Source organism: Lepidochelys kempii, chromosome 8 (assembly GCF_965140265.1).
Source record: "Lepidochelys kempii isolate rLepKem1 chromosome 8, rLepKem1.hap2, whole genome shotgun sequence".
Lineage (NCBI taxonomy): Eukaryota > Metazoa > Chordata > Testudines > Cheloniidae > Lepidochelys > Lepidochelys kempii.
Genome location: NC_133263.1, coordinates 54,693,902 through 54,716,515, shown reverse-complemented (window position 1 = coordinate 54,716,515; position 22,614 = coordinate 54,693,902). Strand labels below are relative to the sequence as shown.

Sequence of the window (22,614 nt, the reverse complement as noted above, 5' to 3'; positions counted from 1 at the left end):
TCTCCATGACCCCCAACCCCTACTGAGGATCCCAGAACAAAATAATGTTGATTCTGTTAACATTCTATTACTTGCTGTTAACCTAAACTGATTGGGGTCCAGTGGTGGATCCCATGAAACCATGGCTCTTACAGAGTTATGTTCCCATGAGGGTTGGGGAACGGTGTGAAGGTAGAAGACTGCCATGTGGATGGTTCTGCCATCTATGGATCTTCCAGTATGTGGGGATTTAAGAGGCCAGTTCTCGTTCTGCAGAGGCTACATGGCTAAATTCTGCCCTGTGAAGGAACAATGTGTTGGAAATGCAGTGTGTGGAAACTTCCAGAAATTCTTGTATCCTTGTGTGTATGTGCTCAGTTTTTTTTAAAATAAGACAATTTGTCCTCTTAACTTTGAACATGAAAAGTGCTACGTGAATGGTAAGTATTATTAATAATTATTATTATTATTACTAATGGAAAAGGATAACTAATTATGTCAAATGGAAAAGGATAACTTTGTTAGGGAAGGAAATTATATTTTTAAACTTCTAAGTGGATATTACAAACAATGGAAAGAAAAAAATCACGAAAAATGCATTAAAAATAGACTGTTTCCTTCGAAACATTTCAACTCCATCTTCATTGCTTTTGAAGGGTCAGTAACAAGATATTTAAGGAGGAGATATCACAATGTATATATAAAAAAACTTTGGAGGTAGAACAAAGTGATAGTTTTCTACTTTCAAACCACATTTGCCCTGTGTCAGTATCAGCATTCTGCCCATCTTTTCACCTCTGCTCCTCAGTTCAACATGGGAATAGCAGAAATATGAACTTGACAAGATCTCTAAAGTACACAGAAAATACAGTGATTCAGACTGGAAAAGAGATTCTAATTTCTGCCACTTAATTTTATTTTTTCTTTATTTTTAAATAATAGCATATACATTTTTGTGTTTTAATATAGAAGAAAATATTATGATATTTTAATTGTAACCACACTGAAAAAAGTCAGTCTTTCAATGGATGGCTTGTCTACCTGTTTATAAAAAGTGTTTATAAATTCTTAGTTTATATTGACCTTCTGGATATATAAAGAAACCTCTGCTCTTCTTTTAACGTTTTCTAATTTGCTACAGCTTGGAGCTCAAGAGATTTATTTTATTAAAGAGGTTAATTCACTTAAAATTTTTTAATCTAAGCAGGTGCAACTGCAGCAAGCAATTCAGCCTTTGAGGTCACTTTTGCTTCACACACTAATATGTCATTTTAAAATAATTTTTGACTCTTCTGAACTGCAGCTGTTTGCTATCAAGAAGTTAAACACCAGAATTTAGGTTAGTTTACCATACAGTCCATTTTAATGGATTACTGACTGTTGGCAACTCAGGCTTCATCACCAAAGTTCTTTTAACTTTATCGTTAAAAAGGACACCAGGGCTTCAAAAATCCTGATTCAGTAATGATAGGAAAACAGTATTAAACATCTAGGGCAGGGGTGGGCAAACTACAGCCCGGGAGCCGCATCTGGCCCTTCAGATGTTTTAATCCAGCCCTCGAGCTCCTGCTGGGGAGCAGGGTCCAGGGATCACGCAGCTACCGGAAGCAGCTGCATGTCTCCCCTATGGCTCCTATGTGTAGGGGCAGCCAGGGGGCTCCACATGCTGCCCCTGACCCAAGCTCTACCCCCCACAGTTCCCAATGGCCAGCAACCATGGCCCATGGGATCTGCAGGGATGGCAGCTGCGGACAGGGCCGCGAATAGACCCGCCAGGCAGTGCCTCTGCGTAGGAGCTGGAGGGGGGGACATGCTGCTGCTTCTGGGAGCTGCTTGAGGTAAGTGCCACCTGGAGCCTGCACCCCTGACCCCCTTCAGTGCCCCAGCCCCAGTCCTGATCCCCCTCCCACCCTCTGAACCCCTCAGTTCCACCCTCCTGCACCCCAGAGCCCGCACCCCCAGCTGGAGCCCTCAACCCCCCACCCGCACCCCATCCCCTTGCTCCAGCCCGGAGCCCCCTCCTGCACCCTGAACCCCTCATTTCTGGCCCCACCCTGAGCCCACACCCCCAGCTGGAGCCCTCACCCCCTCCTGCACCCCAATCCCCAATTTCATGAGCATTCATAGCCCGCCATACAATTTCCATATCCAGATGTGGCCCTTGGTCCAAAAAGTTTGCCCACTCCAATCTAGGGCCACATTTTCAACTGGGCCTCAATCTTGCCACTTAAATTTGTGTCTTCAGTTTTGTATGTGTATATTTTTGAATGCATAAGCCCCCCTTTTATATTTATATACACTTAAAACTAAAAAAAATCCTCCCTTGATATGCATGTTAGAGGAGAAATATTAAATGTTTTGGCTTTGTAAGATATTAAACGTTTATCAAGCATCAAAAGTCAATTCTATCATGAATTTTAAGAGTTTCTACACTAATTTGGGGGTTCTATAAAGGTAATGAGTGTAATTCTTCTAAAGTTATACCAATAGTTTCTTCATCTTTAGCTCTCTTAAGTAAAGTCTATTAACTTTTTTTAAGATTTGTGTTTGCCTTTTCCTAGTCCATCTCATCTATTCCAATAATTTTTTTTTGTCAGACACTTGATCACTACTGTCTAGAGTTGCTTTTCTATTTGCTGCTTATCACTCAATCTATTTTTCATAACCTAGAATCCTCCATAAACACTTTCCCATTTCTGTCTCTTTCAGGTGCCAAATTGTTTGGCATACAGATGAGAACAATTCATAAGAGAGTCTCAATATTTTTTCAGTTACTGTGACCCTGCATTCAGTCACTCACAAACAGTCTTTCTGAGATGTGCCACAGAATCCTTTGCACAAGCTCCCACAGAGCTGAAAAGGAGAGGCTGCTGGGATCAGGGCAATGATTTATGGGGTATTCTTGGCATCTGAGGAAGAATAGTTGCAAATGGTTGAGCTAATGTGCATCAGCAGAAGACCATCCATGGCGAATGAGAACAGGTTTGCAACCCACACAGACAAGTATAGACGGAAAAGGGAAGGAGAGCTATGAGGTAAAAGAAAGAAAATCAGATGGGTGAGCAAATAGATAAAGCAGAAAACTAGGGAGAGAATAGAGAAAAGAGATTTCAGAGAAAAAGCATGTAGAAAACAGGAAGGGAAAGTTAGATAAAATCCTCCCAAAAGAAAGAGTGCCTCTTGTCCTTAGAAAGACAAAGTACTGCTTCTACAACAGTTAATTCAGGCATTGGGAAGGAGCAAGAGAACTGAGAATGACCTAATCATCTGATCTAAGGAAATTAAACTAAAAGAAAAAGAAAAACCAGAAAAGGAAAGGGTGTCATTTCTTTTGGCCTTAGAACACTTCCAGTCTGCATCCATTTTTCAAATTGTTTTCTGAAGTGGGTCCCCCAAGATTTCCCCACTTCATTTATACATGGCAATTCACAACCTCCAGCTGCTTCCCTTGGCATCATTTCTCCACTTACTTCTTCCCATGTTACAAATGGAATTTGAGCCTATATATAGCAAAATTCAAGCAAACAACAACAAAACCAGACAAAACAATGCAAACAAGAATATTCAACTTCTGTTCCATGACACAGAAGATCCCATAAGGAATAATCTGGATATATATTGTGCAAAACTGGATTCAATTAGTTTTGCTCCCTGAGGGTGTTTTCAGGCTACGCCCTTCAATTTTTGCTGGCAAAGTAGAATAAACAACAAAAAATGAGAAAAAAAAATTCCTCTTAGAGTACTCACTGAACATAGATATATTCAGAATCACAAGGGCCTTTTCTTCATTTTGCTGTCATTTTAGAAAATATTTAAAGGTCTTTCTCCTCTCTTTGCCCCCACCGCTTTCTTCAGGGCACCAGTCAGTTCCAGGTACTCTCCCTGGTCTCCAAAGTGATTCAGATCTATCTGAAAGAGCTAGACTGAATGAGTTACCAGGTCTGAGGTTAGCAAAATGAACCAGGATATAAGGGTTTTACTGATACAGATCCCAAATACAGGTGCACAAGATTTGTAACAAATATACTCCACTCTTTCAGATACACAAGTATAGGGTAATATGGCAAAAGTAGCTATTTGCTCTTCATCGGTTGAGTTCACATGGCTAGGTCTTACTTTAGTAACATCTGGATATTAAGACAGAAAGTCCAGGATGACTAATGATGGACAAATGCATGATTGATATCTTAAGTTTTCCCCTGAAGTACATTATTATACTAGACAGCTAACATTTTTCCCATACTGACCCCAAATACTGTCTAACAAAATGTCCTTCCAGATGGGTGTGTGAGGTGGCAGATGTTCTCCCACAATGTTTTACTCATCTTTCCCTGACAGTATTGCCAATTTATTTAGGTTCAAGAGTGTAAACAGGAGTTAGTTAGTCCAAATGAGGAGACTGTTCATTAAACAGGAAAATGATGTTAGATAATTTTGGAGAGTTCTCCTTTTACATTACTACTTTAGATAGGTCTGAGCCTAAGAAGTTGTCAACTTCTGAAGAGTCTATGGAACCGGAATGGTCAAAAAAATACAGCACCTTATAAGTCAAACACAACCCACAACCTGTGTCTATCCCTTAAGCACTATTCCAGGCTGCTCTTGGTTTTCAAAAAAACCTGAGGCGTACTTGTGGCAGCTTAGAGACTAACAAATTTATTTGGGCATAAGCCCTTGTGGGCTAAAACCCACTTCATCGGCATGCATCTGATGAAGTGGGTTTTACCCCACAAAAACTTATGTCCAAATAAATTTGTTAGTCTCTAAGGTGTCACAAGTAGTTCTTATTTTTTTTGCTGATACTGTCTAACATGGCTACCTCTCTAAAGTCTTGGTTTTCAGTGATTTCTACTAGTATGGGGAGATGAAGGACCCAGAAAATATTTATCACGAAGTGGTGATGCTAGACAGGACACGCACATGCAGCTAACATTTGCTGTCATCCAGGCATGTTGTTCTGAAATAGAGATGTTAATAGGTCTTCACATGGATTTCTTTACTTGTTTGCACTAAAGAGATGACTATACATTCCTAAGGAACGTATGGAAATTGCCACCTTGCTTTGGTGGTGCTGGATCAGCATGTGCTGGGTCCTGCAGGCGACGGTGCAGAGCAGCACAGTGGCCCTGGGCACGCCCAGAAGCCACTTGGCTCAGGCTGTGGAGGGGAGGGGAGGGCATGCTGGGAGAAGGCTCCCAGCAGGCTGCTTTGCTTGGTGGGCAATGACGCAGTGCATACTGGCACCTGGTGTTCCAATCTACCCCCTCCCCTCCGACCCAAGGGAGTCACCTCATGTGGGAGGCAGCACCTCAGGGTGTGAATCAGGTTACAAACAAAACCCTTCTGCCACCCACCCAACCCTAAGGGCTTCATGGTGGCTGAGCAGCCACCAGGCCACGCAACCAGCGGCCAGAAGGAGGGGGACACCCCCGCCACAAACAAGTAGAAGGGACCGCGGAGGGGGAGGAGCTCATGTGGAAGGCTCTCATCAGGGGAGGGGGCCAAAAAGAGGGAAAGAGGCTGAACCCCCGGGACCCCCAGTTCCCCAGAGGGGAGCAGGACCTGGCCCCGCCCCCGTGCTGCGACGGGGTGGGGCACGAAATAGGAAATCTGAGAGCACAGAAGAGACATTGAAGCCACACCCCGTCACCGCGCAGGAGGAACCTCGCGCGCGCGGCTAGTTTAGAGAAAAGAGCAGCGCACAAGAGGCGGAGTCTTGCTAACGGTTGGTGGTCACGATCCAGATCCGCCATTGGCTGGGTGTCCCGCGCCGGCCGCCCATTGGCTGTGGTTCCGGCTCGGCGGGTAACGGCTCGGGGCCGCCAGGCGCGTGGCTGTCTGAAGCAATGGCCTCGAGTAGCCCCGAGGAAGGGGCGGCCGAGGTGGACCCGGCCTTGGGTGAGAGTTCCAGCTCATGGCCAGCTGGGCCCTCGTCCGGCGCTGGGCGGAGCCGGCGGCCGCTCCTTGCCAGTCAGGGCGAAGAAAAGGCGGAGGCCGACCCATTGCCAGCCCAGTACCCGTCCCACCTGGGGGCCGTGCCAGGGCGGGACAAGGTGGCCTTGTACTGCGACAGGCTGCTGCGGGGCTGCAAGGTGAGCGTGGCCCGCGCCCGTGAGCGCAGCACTGGCTGGGGCAGGCGGGGAGTTCCCTGGAGGCCGCCTGCGAGGGGAGGGGTTTCTTTGGGGGGTGGGAGGGGGTCTTCAGGGCACACGAAGAGGCGAGGCGCGCTCAGCCCCACGCGTGCCCGTCCTCGGACGGTAAACCGCTCCAGCTAACGAGAAATCCACAGCAGGGACCATGCGGACATGCCCTCCGGCCGCTGCCCCCGGAAGGCGAGAGAAAGAGTAAAGAATATAATGGAAGAGGGGAGCAATCGAAACGAAGGGAGGAGAAAATGGCAGATGGAAAGGGGAGGGGCCGGGCAGAAAAATAAAAATCCAAGAAGCGGCAGCTGTAAGGTTAGAGAACACTGGTGCAGAGTGCCACGGTGTTTACGGGGCTTGTTAGTTCCGAGACATGAGAGAGACAACATAAATGATATCTTTTATTGGACCAGCTTCTGTTGATGAGAGTCAAGTTTTCCAGCTTACACAGGTCCTGAAGGGGAGCTTGATGTAGCTTGAGAGCTTGTATCTCCTTCCAACATAATTTGGTCCAATAAAATACATTAGAGCACCCACCTTGTCTCTCATGTTATTTACTAGCTGTGTCAAGTCTACTTCACCATGGTGTTAGTACAAGAAACTATTGACATTTTATTTCTCAGTAAAATAAAATAAATTTCCCATCTGTGGGAAAAGTTGCACACTTCACAGATATGAAATAATCTCACCACCCTAAACTATGTCATGTATCACTCAACTGGCATTTATTTAAAAAAAGGATGGTGGTTCATAGTAGTGCACAGAGCCTTAGTCTTCCCATATATTGTCTTTTGATGGTAAGTTACGCTTTAGAATAGTGAAGCTTGACAGAATTAATTGAAAGGCAATTCAGTGATCCCCACTGTGCTGTTTTGAGAAAGTGTTACCTCCTTTCTTAGTTATAATGGCTGTCTCTGATAAACTGGAAAGCTATTTAAAAACCGTCCTCTTTCCCTAAAGAGTAGCAATATAATACAATTTCAGAATTTGGTTATTATTTGTCAACACATTCACTCACAAAACTCTGATTTAAAGTAATGAATTAATTGTGTACTGTATTTAATTTTAACATTGTCAGTTAACTTTTTTTAAAGTATTTTTCCCTCCCACTGGGTTTCGCTTTTTTTTTTTTGCTTGTTTTTTCTTTCCTGTAAGAGAGTATACTCTCTCTCTCCCCCCCACCCCTATGATTTTTTTCCTTCTTCCTCCTCCCCATTATATCCTTCTTCTCTGCTGCCCTTAGCGTGATATTCAACAACTTATGAATTACTGTGAAGTTTTATATGAATTTAGTTTTAATTAAAAGTGCAGTGCCTTTAAGATAGGTGAGTTTTTTTTCTCGTCATTCATGTAATAGGCAGAAGATGCCAATGAAGCAATGAGTAAATATCTTTTGGAAAAATTGAAAATGAAAGAAAAATGGCTTGGAGTCTGGAAGACCAATCCAGAGCTTTTCTTCATCAATTCTGAAGACGTCCTTATACCTTTTGTTGGAATACTTGTTGAAGTAATTTTCCTTTTTATTTTTTCATTCTAGTTAGTTGTCATTAAAATAAAGCATTTAGGTTTTTAAAGTTTAATGGAAAAAATAAATAAAAATAACCATAGCATCTTGCACACTAATTATCATTGAGTTTTTTCAAATTTCTCAAAGTTCTCAAACACCTGTGTTTTCAGATCTCTATATAGTGTTGAGTATTCAGCTATTCTTCGAGTGCTTGTTCATGTCCATTCCAATCAGGTGTGTGCGTGTGCACGGGCCTGGAAGATTTTTCCCATAGCAGCATCCATCAGGTGCCACCCCTTCAGTTCCTTCTTACCGCCAGTGACGGTTGCCTAGAACTTCCTGTAGCCCTTGCTTAGCAAGTGCATTCTATAGTTCTCTGTATATAGTTACCTTAGTTATTAATAATTAGAGTTTTTAGTAATTAGAGTTGTTGGGGGTCCCTCCCCATTCTGACTCCCCAGAGCCATTGTATGCTGCAGTCCCTGGGGTTTAAAAACTGTGTGGCCTGGGCGAAGTGCATGCGAAGAGCAATCCACATTCCTCATGTTTATGGTGCTTACGGGAGGGTCACCAAAAGGATCGCTGTAAGATCTGCCGCAAGTTCCGCCCTAGAACTGTTAAAGAAAGGGAACAGCAGCTTAAGGTGATCCTCCTGTAGGCAGCTGTACGCTCCCATTCTGACCCAGGCTCAGGGGACCCGGCTCCTAACACATTGTCCTCGACACAGAGCGTCCCAGCACTGTCGTCAAGCTTGGCACAGAGAAAAGACTCGTTCCAGGATTCTTGGCACCGGCACAGCACCTCATGAGGCCCGGCTGAGAGCAGGCACTGATCCCACTCGCTAGTGCCTCAGAAGAAAAAGAAGCTGGACAGTCGGTCACCTCTGGCTAAGTCCAGAGAAATGAGACCCCAGGCGGGCCACAGCTCTGGATCCCCTACTGGGGCCACATCAACTCCTGCCCAGGCAAGGAAGTTGAGTCCAGGTCCCCCACGGTCACCAGTCCCTACAGGCCAGTAGCTACAACTCCCTTTGACGCTGGAAGCTTTTGAAGCTGCTTGGAACCTGCAGCACCTTACGGCACTGTTCTCACCCCTAAGGAGGAAAGAACCTCTCGTGCTGGTAGCCCCGCCCTGCCCCCCAGCACAGTCAAGAGGGAAGCCAGCTGTGATGTCCAGGCGCTCCCCCTCTCCATGTCCCTCAGCACCGGCCCACGCGGACAGAGAGCCTACCTGCTCCCTGAGCTCTCCTTCTCCTCCGTGATTTTCAGTCTTGGAGACCTTGGAGTCAGAGTCCGACTCCTTCTGATCCAGGAGAAGGAGGAGCTGAAGATAGAGGTCTGAGAGAGACAGGAGAGAGCCCCAGGTGTGGCCACCGCAGTGGCAGAATCCACCACAGTGGCCATTCTGGACCCCCGGGCCTTTCATCAAGGCCAGGGAGGGACCCAAGGTCACCACTGTGCTGCGTTTTCTGTCGCCTCAGCCACCTTCATCCCACCATCGTCTATGCAGCTTCCCTTGGCACCTGCCCATATGCCAGTGTCTCCGGCCGTGGCGCCAGCACCAACCTTGGCACCACTGACTTGTCTGACTTCAGCTCCAGCACAGATATTGATACCGACTACAGCGCAGGCACTGACGACCCTGGCACAGATACCAGCGACGGGCCTGCCACCTTTGTCGGCGCAGACAGGGGGATTTGCACCAGCTCCATTGATGGTTCCTACGGTCTTACTGATGGTGGCGCCAACACCGGGTTCAACGTGCACAGCCCCAGTGCTGGTGAGCGCCCCATTGGCACTGATCCTGCCCCGAGTGTCACGGGGTCCCCTGGGGACGGATGGCATGAACATCCGCCTCTTATAAGTGCCTCCTCCTCATCGTTGCCAGACAAGGCATTGGCGGATACAGCCATAGCCCCAGCACTTGAAGACAACAGGGTGCTGCAGAAGTTGCTGTGAAGGGCTGCTCAGAGACTGGGCATTAAGACCGAGGAGGCTGATACCGTGGTGGACATCCTCGCTCCCTCAGGACCTTCTCGTATTGCCCTACCACTGATTAAGACTATTGTGGATGCTACCAAGACCCTGTGGCAGACCCCAGCTTCCTTGCTGCCCCCTCCCAAGCACAATGAGAGGCATTATTTAGTGCCCTCCAGAGGGTACGAACATTTATACCCGCAGTCACCCTCTGACTCTCTTGTTGTGGACACTGCTAACCAGTGTGAGAGATAGGGTTTCCAAGCCCTCCCCAAAAAACAGGGAGGCTAAGCGACTAGACCTTGTCAGGAGAAAGGTCTATTCTACAGAGGGTCTGCAGTTCCGTATTTTGAACCAACAGGCCATCGTCAGCAGGTACTCGTATAACACTTGTATGGCGATCGCCAAATTTACGGAGCTCCTCTCTTCGGACTCCCGAGCCGAGTTCTTGGCCTTGGTGGAAGAGGGGAAGCTAGTGTTCCCTCCAGGCCATGTTGGATGGTGCAGATACTGCCACTAGGGTCATGACTATTGGGGTGGCCATGAGAAGGGGCTCGTGGCTCCAAGTCTCGGGGCTCCCTTATGAGGTCCATCAGACTATTCAGGACCTCCCATTTGAGGATGTGACTCTTTTCTGAAAAGACAGACAAGAGGCTACACAGCCCGAAAGACTCATGAGCCACCCTCAAGTCTTTGGGCCTGCACACTCCCGTCATGCAGTGGAGACACTTCAGACTGCAACCTCTTTTAAGATTCCATCACCAGAACTGCCAGTATGGTTCTCGGAGGAGGAACAGGAGTGGCAGGAGGAGACAACACCTGTCTTCAAGCCAGGGCTCTGGCCAACCCAAACTGCCTTCTGGCCCTAAACTGTCCTTTTGACGGAGCGGTCGAGGACAGCGCACCAGATCAGAGACTGGATCTACTCCACCTTACCTTTTCCTCCTGAGTGTCTACTGTGCATGGTCCCACACTTTGGACCCCTGGGTGCTCCGCACAGTAGAGAGGAGATACTCCATCCAATTCTGTCCCCTCCCGCCCTTCTACCCTCCTTCCCCGTCCCTCTTCAGGGACCCTTCTCACGAGCAGCTCCTTATCCAGGAGGTGTAGTCGCTCCTATCACTAGGGGCAGTGGAGGAGGTTCTTCAGGAACACAGGAACGAGGGCTTTTATTCCTGGTATTTCCTAATATCAAAAGCCAAAGGTGGCATCAGGCCTATCCTGGACCTGCGAGAACTCAACAAGTTCATGAAGAAACTCAGGTTCCGCATGGTCTCCTTGGCCGCCATCATCCCCTTACTAGATCCAGCAGACTGATATGGCACCCTTGACTTGAAGAACGCATATTTTCATATAGCAATCACTCAGCCCCACAGGAAGTACCTCAGGTTTGTGGTCAACAGAACCCACTACCAATTTACGGTGTTCCTGTTCAGCCTGTCAGCAGCACCTCGAGTTTTCACCAAGTGTACGGCAGTCGTCACCGTGTTCTTGCGAAGGTACCAGGTACAGGTATTTCTGTACCTCAACCACTGGCTGATTGAAGGCTGCTCCAGGACCCAAGTGGAAGCTCAGGTCAGATTCAGCAGAGCCACCTTTGACAGCCTGGTCTACTTCTAAATGAAGCAAAATCGACTCTGTCTCCTGTCCAGACAATAGAGTTCAAAGGGGCAGTGCTGGACTCGACCGAAGCCAGGGCATACCTGATGGAGGCAAGGTTTCAGGCCCTCAACAATGTAATTAGAGGCTTCAGACAGTTCCCTCCCACTACAGTGAGGAACTACCTGAAACTTCTCGGACACATGACTGCCTGTACCTACGTGGTGCAGCATGCCAGACTCAGGCTTTGACCACTTCAGTTGTGGCTCAAGTTAGTGTATCGCCCAGCCAAGGACAGCTTGGACCCCAGGATCGTGATGCCTGCCTCACCTGGTCCTCGACTCCCTCCGGTGGTGGATCGACGCTCAGGAGGTATGCTCAGGGGTTCCCTTTGCCGTCTCTGTCACTGGTGACGGATACGTCAGACTTGGGCTGGGGAGCTCATCTGGGAGACCGCAGAACTCAAGGCCTCTGGTTGCAAGCAGATTTGGGTCTCCACATCAATGTCAGAGAGCTGAGAGCGGTGTGCGTAGCATATCAGACCTTCCGTCCTTACCTAACCAGACAATGTGTATCAATCATGACGGCCAATACAACAGCAATCTATATGAACAAACCGGGGTGCATGCTCCTCTCTCCTGTAGCAGGAAGCCCTCATGCTTTGGGACTTCTGTGTACAACATTCAATACATCTGCAAGCATCGTACCTCCCTGGGGTACAGAACAAGCTGGCGGACTACCTCAGCAGGTCATTTCACAGCCACAAGTGGTTCCTTCCCCAGACATCGCAATTTCAATCTTCCAGAGGTGGAGTTTTCCCCAGGTGGACCTTTTCGCCATGCGACGCAAGAGGAAGTGCCAGTTGTTCTGCTCCTTCCAAAATCACAGCCCGGGCTCCAGCACGGATGTTTCATTCCTCCTCCATTGGGAAGGTTCTCTCCTATACGCCTTTCCACCCATACCACTTGTTCACAAGGTGTTCTCAAGATCTGCACAGATGGAGCTCAGGTCATACTGATAGCACCGGCCTGACCCTGTCAGCACTGGTACACACACATCTCCTAGACATATCTGTGGGAGCCCCGATTACCTTGCCACTCTTCCCAGACTTTCTCACACAAGATCGCAGGCGTCTCCAACACCCGAACCTCCGGTCACTTCATCTCATGGCATGGAAGCTGCATGGCTAAATCCGTTGGAGCTTTCCTGTTCAGGCCAGGTTAGACAGGTCCTCCTTGGCAGTAGGAAACCCTCTATGAGAGCCACATACCTTGCCAAGTGGAAAAGATTTTCAATCCAGTCGGCACAGCACCATTTGCCCCTGAACTACCTCCTTCATCTGAAACAGGAGGGACTCTCGGGTGCATTTAGCCGTCATCTTGGCCTTCCACTTGGGCGTGCAGGGCTGCTCTGTGTTTGCTAACCCCATGGTAAGATGATTCCTAAAAGGGCTCGACAGGCTATACCCTAATGTCCGTCAGGCTATCCCTGCCTGGGACCTCAACTTGGTCCTCTCTAGGATCATGGGGCCACCCTTTGAACATTAACAACATGCTCCCTGCTCTACCTCTCTTACAAGATGGCATTTCTGGTAGCGATAACCTCGGCCAGGAGGGTGTCTGAGCTGAGGGCCCTAACATCAGACCCTCCCTATGCTGTGTTCTATAAGGTCAAGGTTCAGCTCAGGCCTCATCCTGCTTTCCTCCTGACGGTTGTGTCACAGTTTCACATCAACTAGGGGTATGTCTACACTATGAAATTAGGTCGAATTTATAGAAGTCGGTTTTTTAGAAATCGTTTTTAAATAGTCAATTGTATGTGTCCCCACACAAAATGTTCTAAGTACAAAAGGTGCATTAACTTTGCGAAGTGCTTCCACAGTACCGAGGCTAGCGTCGACTTCCGGAGCGTTGCACTGTGGGTAGCTATCCCACAGTTCCCGCAGTCTCCGCTGCCCATTGAGATCCCAATGCCTGATGGGGCAAAAAACATTGTCGCGGGTGGTTCTGGGTACATGTCATCAGGCCCTCCTTCCCTCCCTCCCTCTGTGAAAGCAACGGCAGACAATCGTTTCGCGCCTTTTTCCTGAGTTACCTGTGCAGATACCATACCACAGCAAGCATGGAGCCCGCTCAGCTCACTATCACCATATGTCTCCTAGGTGCTGGCAGACACAGTACTGCATTGCTACACAGCAGCAACCCATTGCCTTGTGGCAGCAGACGGTACAATAGGACTGGTAGCCATCATCATCATGTCCTAGATGCTCCTGGCCGCGTCGGTCAGGAGTGCCTGGGCAGACGTGGGTGCAGGGACTACATTAGGAGTGACTCTACCAGGTCACTCTCTTTAGTCCTGCAGGCAGTCTTGTTGTACCATCTTATAGTGAGCAGGCAGGAAGTATGGATGGCTAGCAGTCCTATTGTACCATCTTCTGCCGAGCAGCCAAGAGATGTGGATGGCTTGCAGTCCTTCTGCACCGTCTGCTGCCAGCCAAAGATGTAAAAGATAGATGGAGTGGATCAAAACAAGAAATAGACCAGATTTGTTTTGTATTCATTTGCTCCCCCCTCCCTCCCTCCCTCCCTCCGTGAAGTCCTGCCTGAAATGTGAGAGGGAGGGATAGCTTAGTGGGTTGAGCATTGGCCTGCTAAACCCAGGGTTTTGAGTTCAATCCTTGAGGGGGCCATTCTGTGTGACAGTTGTTTTTGTTTCTCCTTGATGTAAAGCCACGCTCTTTGTTGATTTTAATTCCCTGTAAGCCAACCCTGTAAGCCATATCGTCAGTCGCCCCTCCCTCCGTCAGAGCAACGGCAGACAATCGTTCCGTGCCTTTTTTCTGTGCAGACGCCATACCACGGCAGGCATGGAGCCCACTCAGATTTGGCAATTAGGAGCACATTAAACACTACACGCATTATCCAGCAGTATATGCAGCACCAGAACCTGGCAAAGCGAAACCGGGCGAGTAGGTGACGTCAGCGTGGTGACGAAAGTGATGAGGACATGGACACAGACTTCTCTCAAAGCACGGGCTCTGGCAATGCAGGCATCATGGTGCTAATGGGGCAGGTTCATGCGGTGGAATGCCGATTCTGGGCCTGGGAAACAAGCACAGACTGGTGGGAGCGCATAGTGTTGCAGGTTCGGGACGATTCCCAGTGGCTGCGAAACTTTTGCATGCGTAAGGGCACTTTCATGGAACTCTGTGACTTGCTTTCCCCTGCCCTGAAGCGCAAGAATACCAAGATGAGAGCAGCCCTCACAGCTGAGACGCGAGTGGCCATAGCCCTGTGGAAGCTTGCAACGCCAGACAGCTACCGGTCTGTTGGGAATCAATTTGGAGTGGGCAAATCTACTGTGGGGGCTGCTGTGACGCAAGTAGCCAATGCCATCAAAGATCTGCTGATATCAAGGGTAGTGACCCTGGGAAATGTGCAGGTCATAGTGGATGGCTTTGCTGCAATGGGATTCCCAAACTGTGGTGGGGCCATAGACGGAACCCATATCCCTATCTTGGCACCGGAGCACCAAGCTGCCGAGTACATAAACTGCAAGGGGTACTTTTCAATAGTGCTGCCAAGTACTGGTGGATCACAAGGGACTTTTCACCAACATCAACGTGGGATGGCCGGGAAAGGTACATGATGCGCGCATCTTCAGGAACTCTAGTCTGTTTCAAAAGCTGCAGGAAGGGACTTTATTCCCAGACCAGAAAATAACCGTTGGGGATCTTGAAATGCCTATAGTTATCCTTGGGGACCCAGCCTACCGCTTAATGCCATGGCTCATGAAGCCATACACAGGCAGCCTGGACAGTAGTCAGGAGCTGTTCAACTACAGGCTGAGCAAGTGCAAAATGGTGGTAGAATGTGCATTTGGACGTTTAAAAGTGCACTGGCGCAGTTTACTGACTCGGTTAGACCTCAGGAAAACCAATATTCCCACTGTTATTACTGTTTGCTGTGTGCTCCACAATATCTGTGAGAGTAAGGGTGAGACATTTATGGCGGGGGTTGAGGCGAATCGCCTGGCCGCTGGTTACGTGCAGCCCGACACCAGGGAGGTTAGAAGAGCACAGGAGGGCACGGTATGCATCAGAGAAGCTTTGAAGACTAGTTTCATGACTGGCCAGGCTACAGTGTGACAGTTCTGTTTGTTTCTCCTTGATGAAACCCCCCGCCCCTTGGTTCACTCTACTTCCCTGTAAACTAACCACCCTCCCCTCCTCCCTTCGATCACCACTTGCAGAGGCAATAAAGTGATTGTTGCTTCACATTCATACATTCTTTATTAATTCATCACACAAATAGGGGGATAACTGCCAAGGTAGCCCAGGAGGGGTGGTGGAGGAGAGAAGCACCGGGAGGGGTGGGGAGGAGGGAAGGACAAGGACACATAGCACTTTAAAAGTTTAAAACTTTAAAACTTATTGAATGCCAGCCTTTTGTTGCTTAGGCAATCCTCTGGGGTGGAGTTGCTGGGTGGCTGGAGGCCCCCCCACCGCATTCTTGGGCCTCTGGGTGAGGAGGCTATGGAACTTGGGGAGGAGGGCGGTTGGTTACAAAGGGGCTGTAGCGTTGGTCTGTGCTCCTTCTGCCTTTCCTGGAGCTCAACCATACTCTGGAGCGCATTAGTTTGATCCTCCAGCAGCCTCAGCATTGAATCCTGCCTCCTCTCATCACGCTGCCGCCACATTTCAGCTTCAGCCCTCTCTTCAGCCCACCACCTCTCCTCCTGGTCATTTTGTGCTTTCCTGCACTCTGACATTTTCTGCCTCCACGCATTCGTCTGTGCTCTGTCAGTGTGGGAGGACAGCATGAGCTCAGAGAACATTTCATCACGAGTGCTTTTTTTTCACCTTCTAATCTTCACTAGCCTCTGGGAAGGAGAAGATCCTGTGATCCTTGAAACACATGCAGTTGGTGGAAAAAAAAGGGGGGGCAAGTGGTATTTAAAAAGACACATTTTATAGAACAATGGGTACACTCTTTCACGGTAAACCTTGCTGTTAACATTACATACACAGCACATGTGCTTTCGTTCCAAGGTCACATTTTGCCTCCCCCCAGCGCGTGGCTAGCCCCCCCCCCCCACTCCCTGTGTCTAACAGCGGGGAACATTTCTGTTCAGCCACAGGCAAACAGCCCAGCAGGAACAGGCACCTCTGAATGTCCCCTTAAGAAAAGCACCCTATTTCAACCAGGTGACCATGAATGATATCACTCTCCTGAAGATAACACAGAGAAATAAAGAACGGATGTTGTTTGAATGCCAGCAAACATACACTGCAATGATTTGTTCTACAATGATTCCCGAGTACGTGCTACTGGCCTGGTGTGGTAAAGTGTCTTACCATGGTGGACGGAATAAGGCTGCCCTCCCCAGAAACCTTTTGCAAAGGCTTTGGGAGTACATCCAGGAGAGCCGCAAATGCCAGGGCAAATTAATCATTAAACATGCTTACTTTTAAACCATGTATAGTATTTTAAAAGGAACACTCACCAGAGGTCCCTTCTCTGCCTGGCGGGTCTGGGAGGCAGCCTTGGGTGGGTTCGGGGGGTACTGGCGCCAGGTCCAGGGTGAGAAACAGTTCCTGGCTGTTGGGAAAACCGGTTTCTCCGCTTGCGTGCTGTGAGCTATCTACAACTTTATCATCATCATCTTCTTCGTCCCCAAAACCTGCTTCTGTGTTGCGTCCATCTCCATTGAAGGAGTCAAAGAACACGGCTGGGGTAGTGGTGGCTGAACCCCCTAAAATGGCATGCAGCTCATCATAGAAGCGGCATGTTCAGGGCTCTGACCCGGAGCGGCCATTTGCCTCTCTGGTTTTCTGGTAGGCTTGCCTCAGCTCCTTAAGTTTCACGCGGCACTGCTTCGGGTCCTTGTTATGGCCTCTGTCCTTCATGCCCTGGGAGATTTTGACAAATGTTTTGGTATTTCGAAAACTGGAACGTAGTTCTGATAGCACAGATTCTTCTCCCCATACAGCGATCAGATCCTGTACCTCCCGTTCGGTCCATGCTGGAGCTCTTTTGCAATTCTGGGACTTCATCATAGTCACCTCTGCTGATGAGCTCTGCATGGTCACCTCTGCTGATGAGCTCTGGCCAGCGTGGCAAGCTGCAGGTGACCATGCAAACAGGAAATTGAAATTCAAAAGTTTGTGGGCCTTTTCCTGTCTACCTGGCCAGTGCATCTGAGTTGAGAGTGCTGTGCAGAGCGGTCACAATAGAGCACTCTGGGATAGCTCCCGGAGGCTAATACCGTCTAATTGCGTCCACAGTACTCCAAATTTGACCCGGCAAGGCTGATTTAAGCGCTAATCCCCTTGTCGGGGGTGGAGTAAGGAAATCGATTTTAAGAGCCCTTTAAGTCGAAAAAAGGGCTTCATCGTGTGGACGGGTGCAGGGTTATATCGATTTAATGCTACTAAATTCGACCTGAACTCCTAGTGTAGACCAGGGCTAGGACATCTTTCTCATGGTCTTCTACCCTAAGCCACATTCCAGGGGCAGGGAGCAAAGACTCTACTCTCTGGATGTCCGCAGGGCACTGGCCTTTTACATCGGGAGAACAAAATCGTTCATGAAATCAGTCCAGTTGTTCATGGCAGTGGCAGACAGGATGAAACGTCAGCCTGTGTCATCCCAATGCATTTCATCATTCATAGGTTCCTGTATTCGTGAGTGCTACAACCTGGCAGGTGTTCCTGCACCTCCAATCACTGCACACTCCACCAGGGTGCAGGCTTCATCTACAGTGTTCCTGGCCCAGGTCCCCACTCAGGAAATCTGCAGGGCGGCGATGGGGTCCTCCATACGCACTTTCTCCACGCACTATGTGATAGCCCAGGAGACCAGAGATGATGCAGCTTTCGGACAAGCACTACTCCAATCAGTGGACAACTCCGATCCCACCTCCTAAACTTGGGCTTGGGAGTCACCTGATGGGAATGGACACGAAAAAGCACTTGAAGAAGAAAAACGGTTACTCACCTTCTCGTAACTGTTATTCTTAGAGATGTGTTGTTCGTGTCCATTCCAATACCCACCCTCCTTCCCCTCTAGGCGGCAAGAAGGAACTGAAGGGGTGGCGGGTTGGCAGGGCCCTATGTTGAGCGCCATGAAACTGTGACTCCAGGTGGTGCCCAGACTGACCAGACGGATGTTGCTATGGAAAAATCTTCCGGCCACCGTGCACACACACACCTGATAGGAATGGACATGAATACCACATCTCGAAGAATAACAGTTACGAGAAGGTGAGTAACCGTTTTTTCAGGTCCTCCATTTGCGCATGCTTTTGGAACTATATTCATTCACTAAAATTTTCAAGTGCAGAAACGGATATAGTTTGAGCTATTGTGTATGGTAGTCAGATTGTAGAAAATAACATCTTTGTATACTCTGCCAGTCCGTATTTCTGAAATTTATAGAGAAGCTAGTTGGAGTTTTATCAGTTCACATACCTATCATTATTCCATTGTGGCAGCTTGGATAGGAATCTTATAGCCAACTTTTTTGAGAGGTAACTGTTGGTCACTCACCTGCAGTGTGAGATCCTTGTGGACAAGCATTGGAAAAGAGGCTATTTACCTTACAGAAAGTGAACTTAGAGATGCTTTGGTCCACACAGATTTCATGACCCTTCCTTCCCCACTGATTTGGAATCCTTATGGCAGGGGAGTCCCAGCAATCTTCCACAAAGAAGCTAAAATCTAGGAATGAAAATCCTGCAAGATAGTGGTAAACAGCAGAATTAGTGGTAAACAGTTTTCCTATTTCCCCAGTTTCATTCTGGAGGTGTGTACAGCTCCTGGTGAGACTTACTGAGCTTCTCCTGACTGATAACTACACAAAACTTCATGGGATTTGAACTGCTATCTAGCTATGGAGTAGTGTCTTTGTTCTTCTCCCAACTTTATGGATATAATCACTTCACTGCTTGGGGATCCTGGTATGCAATACGATCTCTTTGTGTTTCTTCTGAGACTGGTTCAAGTGCTTGTAATTGCACGTTGGTCTCTGAGAACTGGAAAAAAAGCATACCTATATCCTGTTTCCTTGAATTTGCAGGTTGGAGGATAACGGTAGGGACAGGATTAGACTATCAATTCTTTTTTAACTAACTTTTCCTTTCTGCAACATGTGATGTGTAGTAACACACTTAAATTATTTTCTATTTTCAATGTAGTTTTTTAAAAAAAATTCTGAAGTTATGGTTAAAAATGAAGTATTCCAGCGTCTGGAAATGCCAAAATGAAGGTCGCTTTCACATTCTTAACTTCTGCTCCTATAAACATTACAGTATTTAATTATGAGATTACATGCTATATTCCCCCCACCCCAGGATTCCTGTGATGGATGCCTCCCTGGGGTGCCACCTAGAACTGGGGTATCACTGAGCCCTCTGACCCACCAGCTCCCTCTCACATTGTGTTGCCATGACAAGTTGCAAAGCCCTCCAAGCTTGCACTTTCACCAGCATTCACACAGGTAGGGACACACCCAGCTGCAGTCACATGCAGGTTCTCTAACCACCAGCCTCCCAGCCTAGGACCTCAGAGCAGTACCATTCTGTGCTGGTCAAATCTGGCCAACATATGGGCTTAACCTCAGTGTGAAGAGGGCCATGCATAGTTGTGGTAACCAAGCTGAGATTTTCCCCAGACACCTTAGTCAAACGCACACCGGTTTGGATTAAAACAAAATAAGTTTATTAACTACAAAAGAATAGATTAAGTGATTATAAGTGATAGCAAACAGATCAAAGCAGATTACCTAGTAAATAAAACCTCATACTGAGCTTAACATACTCATGTTAACATACATGGATAGGTAGAATGTGAATTAGCAAATTCTCACCCTGAGTGATAAACAGGCTGGCAGATTCTTAAGACACAAGCTGCCTTGGCTTTGCAGCTTGGGTTTCCCAGGTTTTCATACACAGGCTAGAAATCCCTTTAGGCTGGGACCATCATTTCCGCTCTACCCCTCCTTCAGCCTTTATTCCGCAGGTGTTTCCAGGTGTGTTGTAGAGAGAGTGAGGTACTATCATGATGTCATTTTCCTACTTTTATATCTTCCCACTTGCTAGAAAGCTCTTTTGCTGTTCATAGAATCATAGAATATCAGGGTTGGAAGGGACCTCAGGAGGTCATCTAGTCCAACCTCCTGCTCAAAGCAGGACCAATCCCCAACTAAATCATCCCAGCCAGGGCTTTGTCAAGCCTGACCTTAAAAATAACTAAGGAAGGAGATTCCACCACCTCCCTAGGTAATGCATTCCAGTGTTTCACCACCCTCCTAGTGAAAAAGTTTTTCCTAATATCCAACCTAAACCTCCCCCACTGCAACTTGAGACCATTACTCCTTGTTCTGTCATCAGCTACCACTGAGAACAGTCTAGATCCATCCTCTTTGGAACCCCCTTTCAGGTAGTTGAAAGCAGCTATCAAATCCCCCCTCATTCTTCTCTTCCGCAGACTAAACAATCCCAGTTCCCTCAGCCTCTCCTCATAAGTCATGTGTTCCAGTCCCCTAATCATTTTTGTTGCCCTCCGCTGGACGTTTTCCAATTTTTCCACATTCTTCTTGTAGTGTGGGGCCCAAAACTGGACACAGTACTCCAGATGAGGCCTCACCAATGTTGAATAGAGGGGAACGATCACGTCCCTCGATCTGCTGGCAATGCCCCTACGTATACATCCCAAAATGCCATTGGCCTTCTTGGCAACAAGGGCACACTGTTGACTCATATCCAACTTCTCGTCCACTGTAACCCCTAGGTCCTTTTCTGCAGAACTGCTGCCGAGCCATTCGGTCCCTAGTCTGTAGCGGTGCATGGGGTTCTTCCGTCCTAAGTGCAGGACTCTGCACTTGTCTTTGTTGAACCTCATCAGATTTCTTTTGGCCCAATCCTCTAATTTGTCTAGGTCCCTCTGTATCCTATCCCTACCCTTCAGCGTATCTACCTCTCCTCCCAGTTTAGTGTCATCTGCAAACTTGCTGAGGGTGCAATCCACACCATCCTCCAGATCATTTATGAAGATATTGAACAAAACCAGCCCAAGGACTGACCCTTGGGGCACTCCACTTGATACCGGCTGCCAACTAGACATGGAGCCATTGATCACTACCCGTTGAGCCCGACAATCTAGCCAACTTTCTATCCACCTTATAGTCCATTCATCCAGCCCATACTTCTTTAACTTGCTGGCAGTTGCTGTTACCTGAGTCAAACAGTTTCCATTGTGTAGCGCTATCTCTTCTATTGTACATAGTTCCTGGGGTAATCCTTGGGCGCGTTTCCTCAATATGCCATTAACATCATTTGGCCTTTTTACTGTTGTAACTGAAAGGTTGCTTGTGGGTATTTTCAACCTCACAACTTGTTTCAGTAACAGACATAGTCAAACTTCATAACTTCACATACGACACTAGCACATACAATCCAACGAGACATTAATGTCTAGCAGATCAAGACTCTTAGAATGATACTTCACAAGGCATGCTTTGTACAAAATATATCCTAATTACATGATAGCGGTGAATATTGGGGTGCCAGGGTATCAATTCCCATTTCACTTCATGTGCAGGTTGGATAAGTTCTAAAGGGACATGGCTAATTTGAGTTCTTCATAATTGACTGAGTTAAAAAAATTACAGCTTTTGATGATGAAGCATCCTTTAAATACCATAAGCAGAAAAAAGTAAAAAAAAATTAAAATAAAATTCTGTACATCTGATGTTTAGAAGGATCTTTTGGATGAGCTCAAGAGCAAAAACACCAAACATACTCAGGGTTATCCCTCTTCCTTTCTGGGCTATACCTGCCTGCTGCCTCTTATGCTTCAATTTTAGCTTTGCTACCAGATTGTTCGTAAATAACTTTTAGTAGGGCTTGGGAAAGACTGTATATGTGAGGCCTCACCCTCCCAAATCGGTACCTATATTGAGAGATTTCTAAGATCAGAAAGGTCCACTTTAATCTATTCTAGGCTAACACAACCTGGATAACACATGCTATAAACTTCACCCAGTAATTTCTGCAGTATGTAAATGAACACTACAGAGTCCAATAACTTATAATTGAACTAAATCATATCTTTTAGAAAGACATCCACTCTCTGATATTAAGATTTCCCTATGTAGGTACATAATTAACCTTAATTATAAATAGTTAAATAGATTGAGCTCCTTACATTTCTCATTGCAAGATGTGTCTTCTAGACCTTGAATAATTTCTGCCATCTTTGAATGCTCTAATTTTGTGAGAACAGGACACACCATTTCAGTGATAGTCTTGTCAATAGCGTATACTGAGGTAATATCATTGTTCTGTTTATACACCCAATATTTTTATTAGCCTTTTTTGCCTTACATTCATTTGGTTATCTATGTGGTGT

General features: G+C 47.3%; 1 protein-coding gene across 1 annotated transcript in view; it reads left to right on the top strand.

Annotated features, from left to right (window-relative positions):
- Window positions 1-5,765: 5,765 nt before the first annotated feature.
- SHCBP1L (SHC binding and spindle associated 1 like) overlaps window positions 5,766-22,614 on the top strand; it is a 67,133-nt gene continuing 50,284 nt past the window's right edge. Inside the window, exons 1-2 of the mRNA XM_073356620.1 lie at window positions 5,766-6,071; window positions 7,480-7,629. Coding sequence (XP_073212721.1) covers window positions 5,826-6,071; window positions 7,480-7,629 — 396 coding nt within the window. The 5' untranslated portion in view covers window positions 5,766-5,825. The remainder of the gene's footprint in view (window positions 6,072-7,479; window positions 7,630-22,614) is intronic.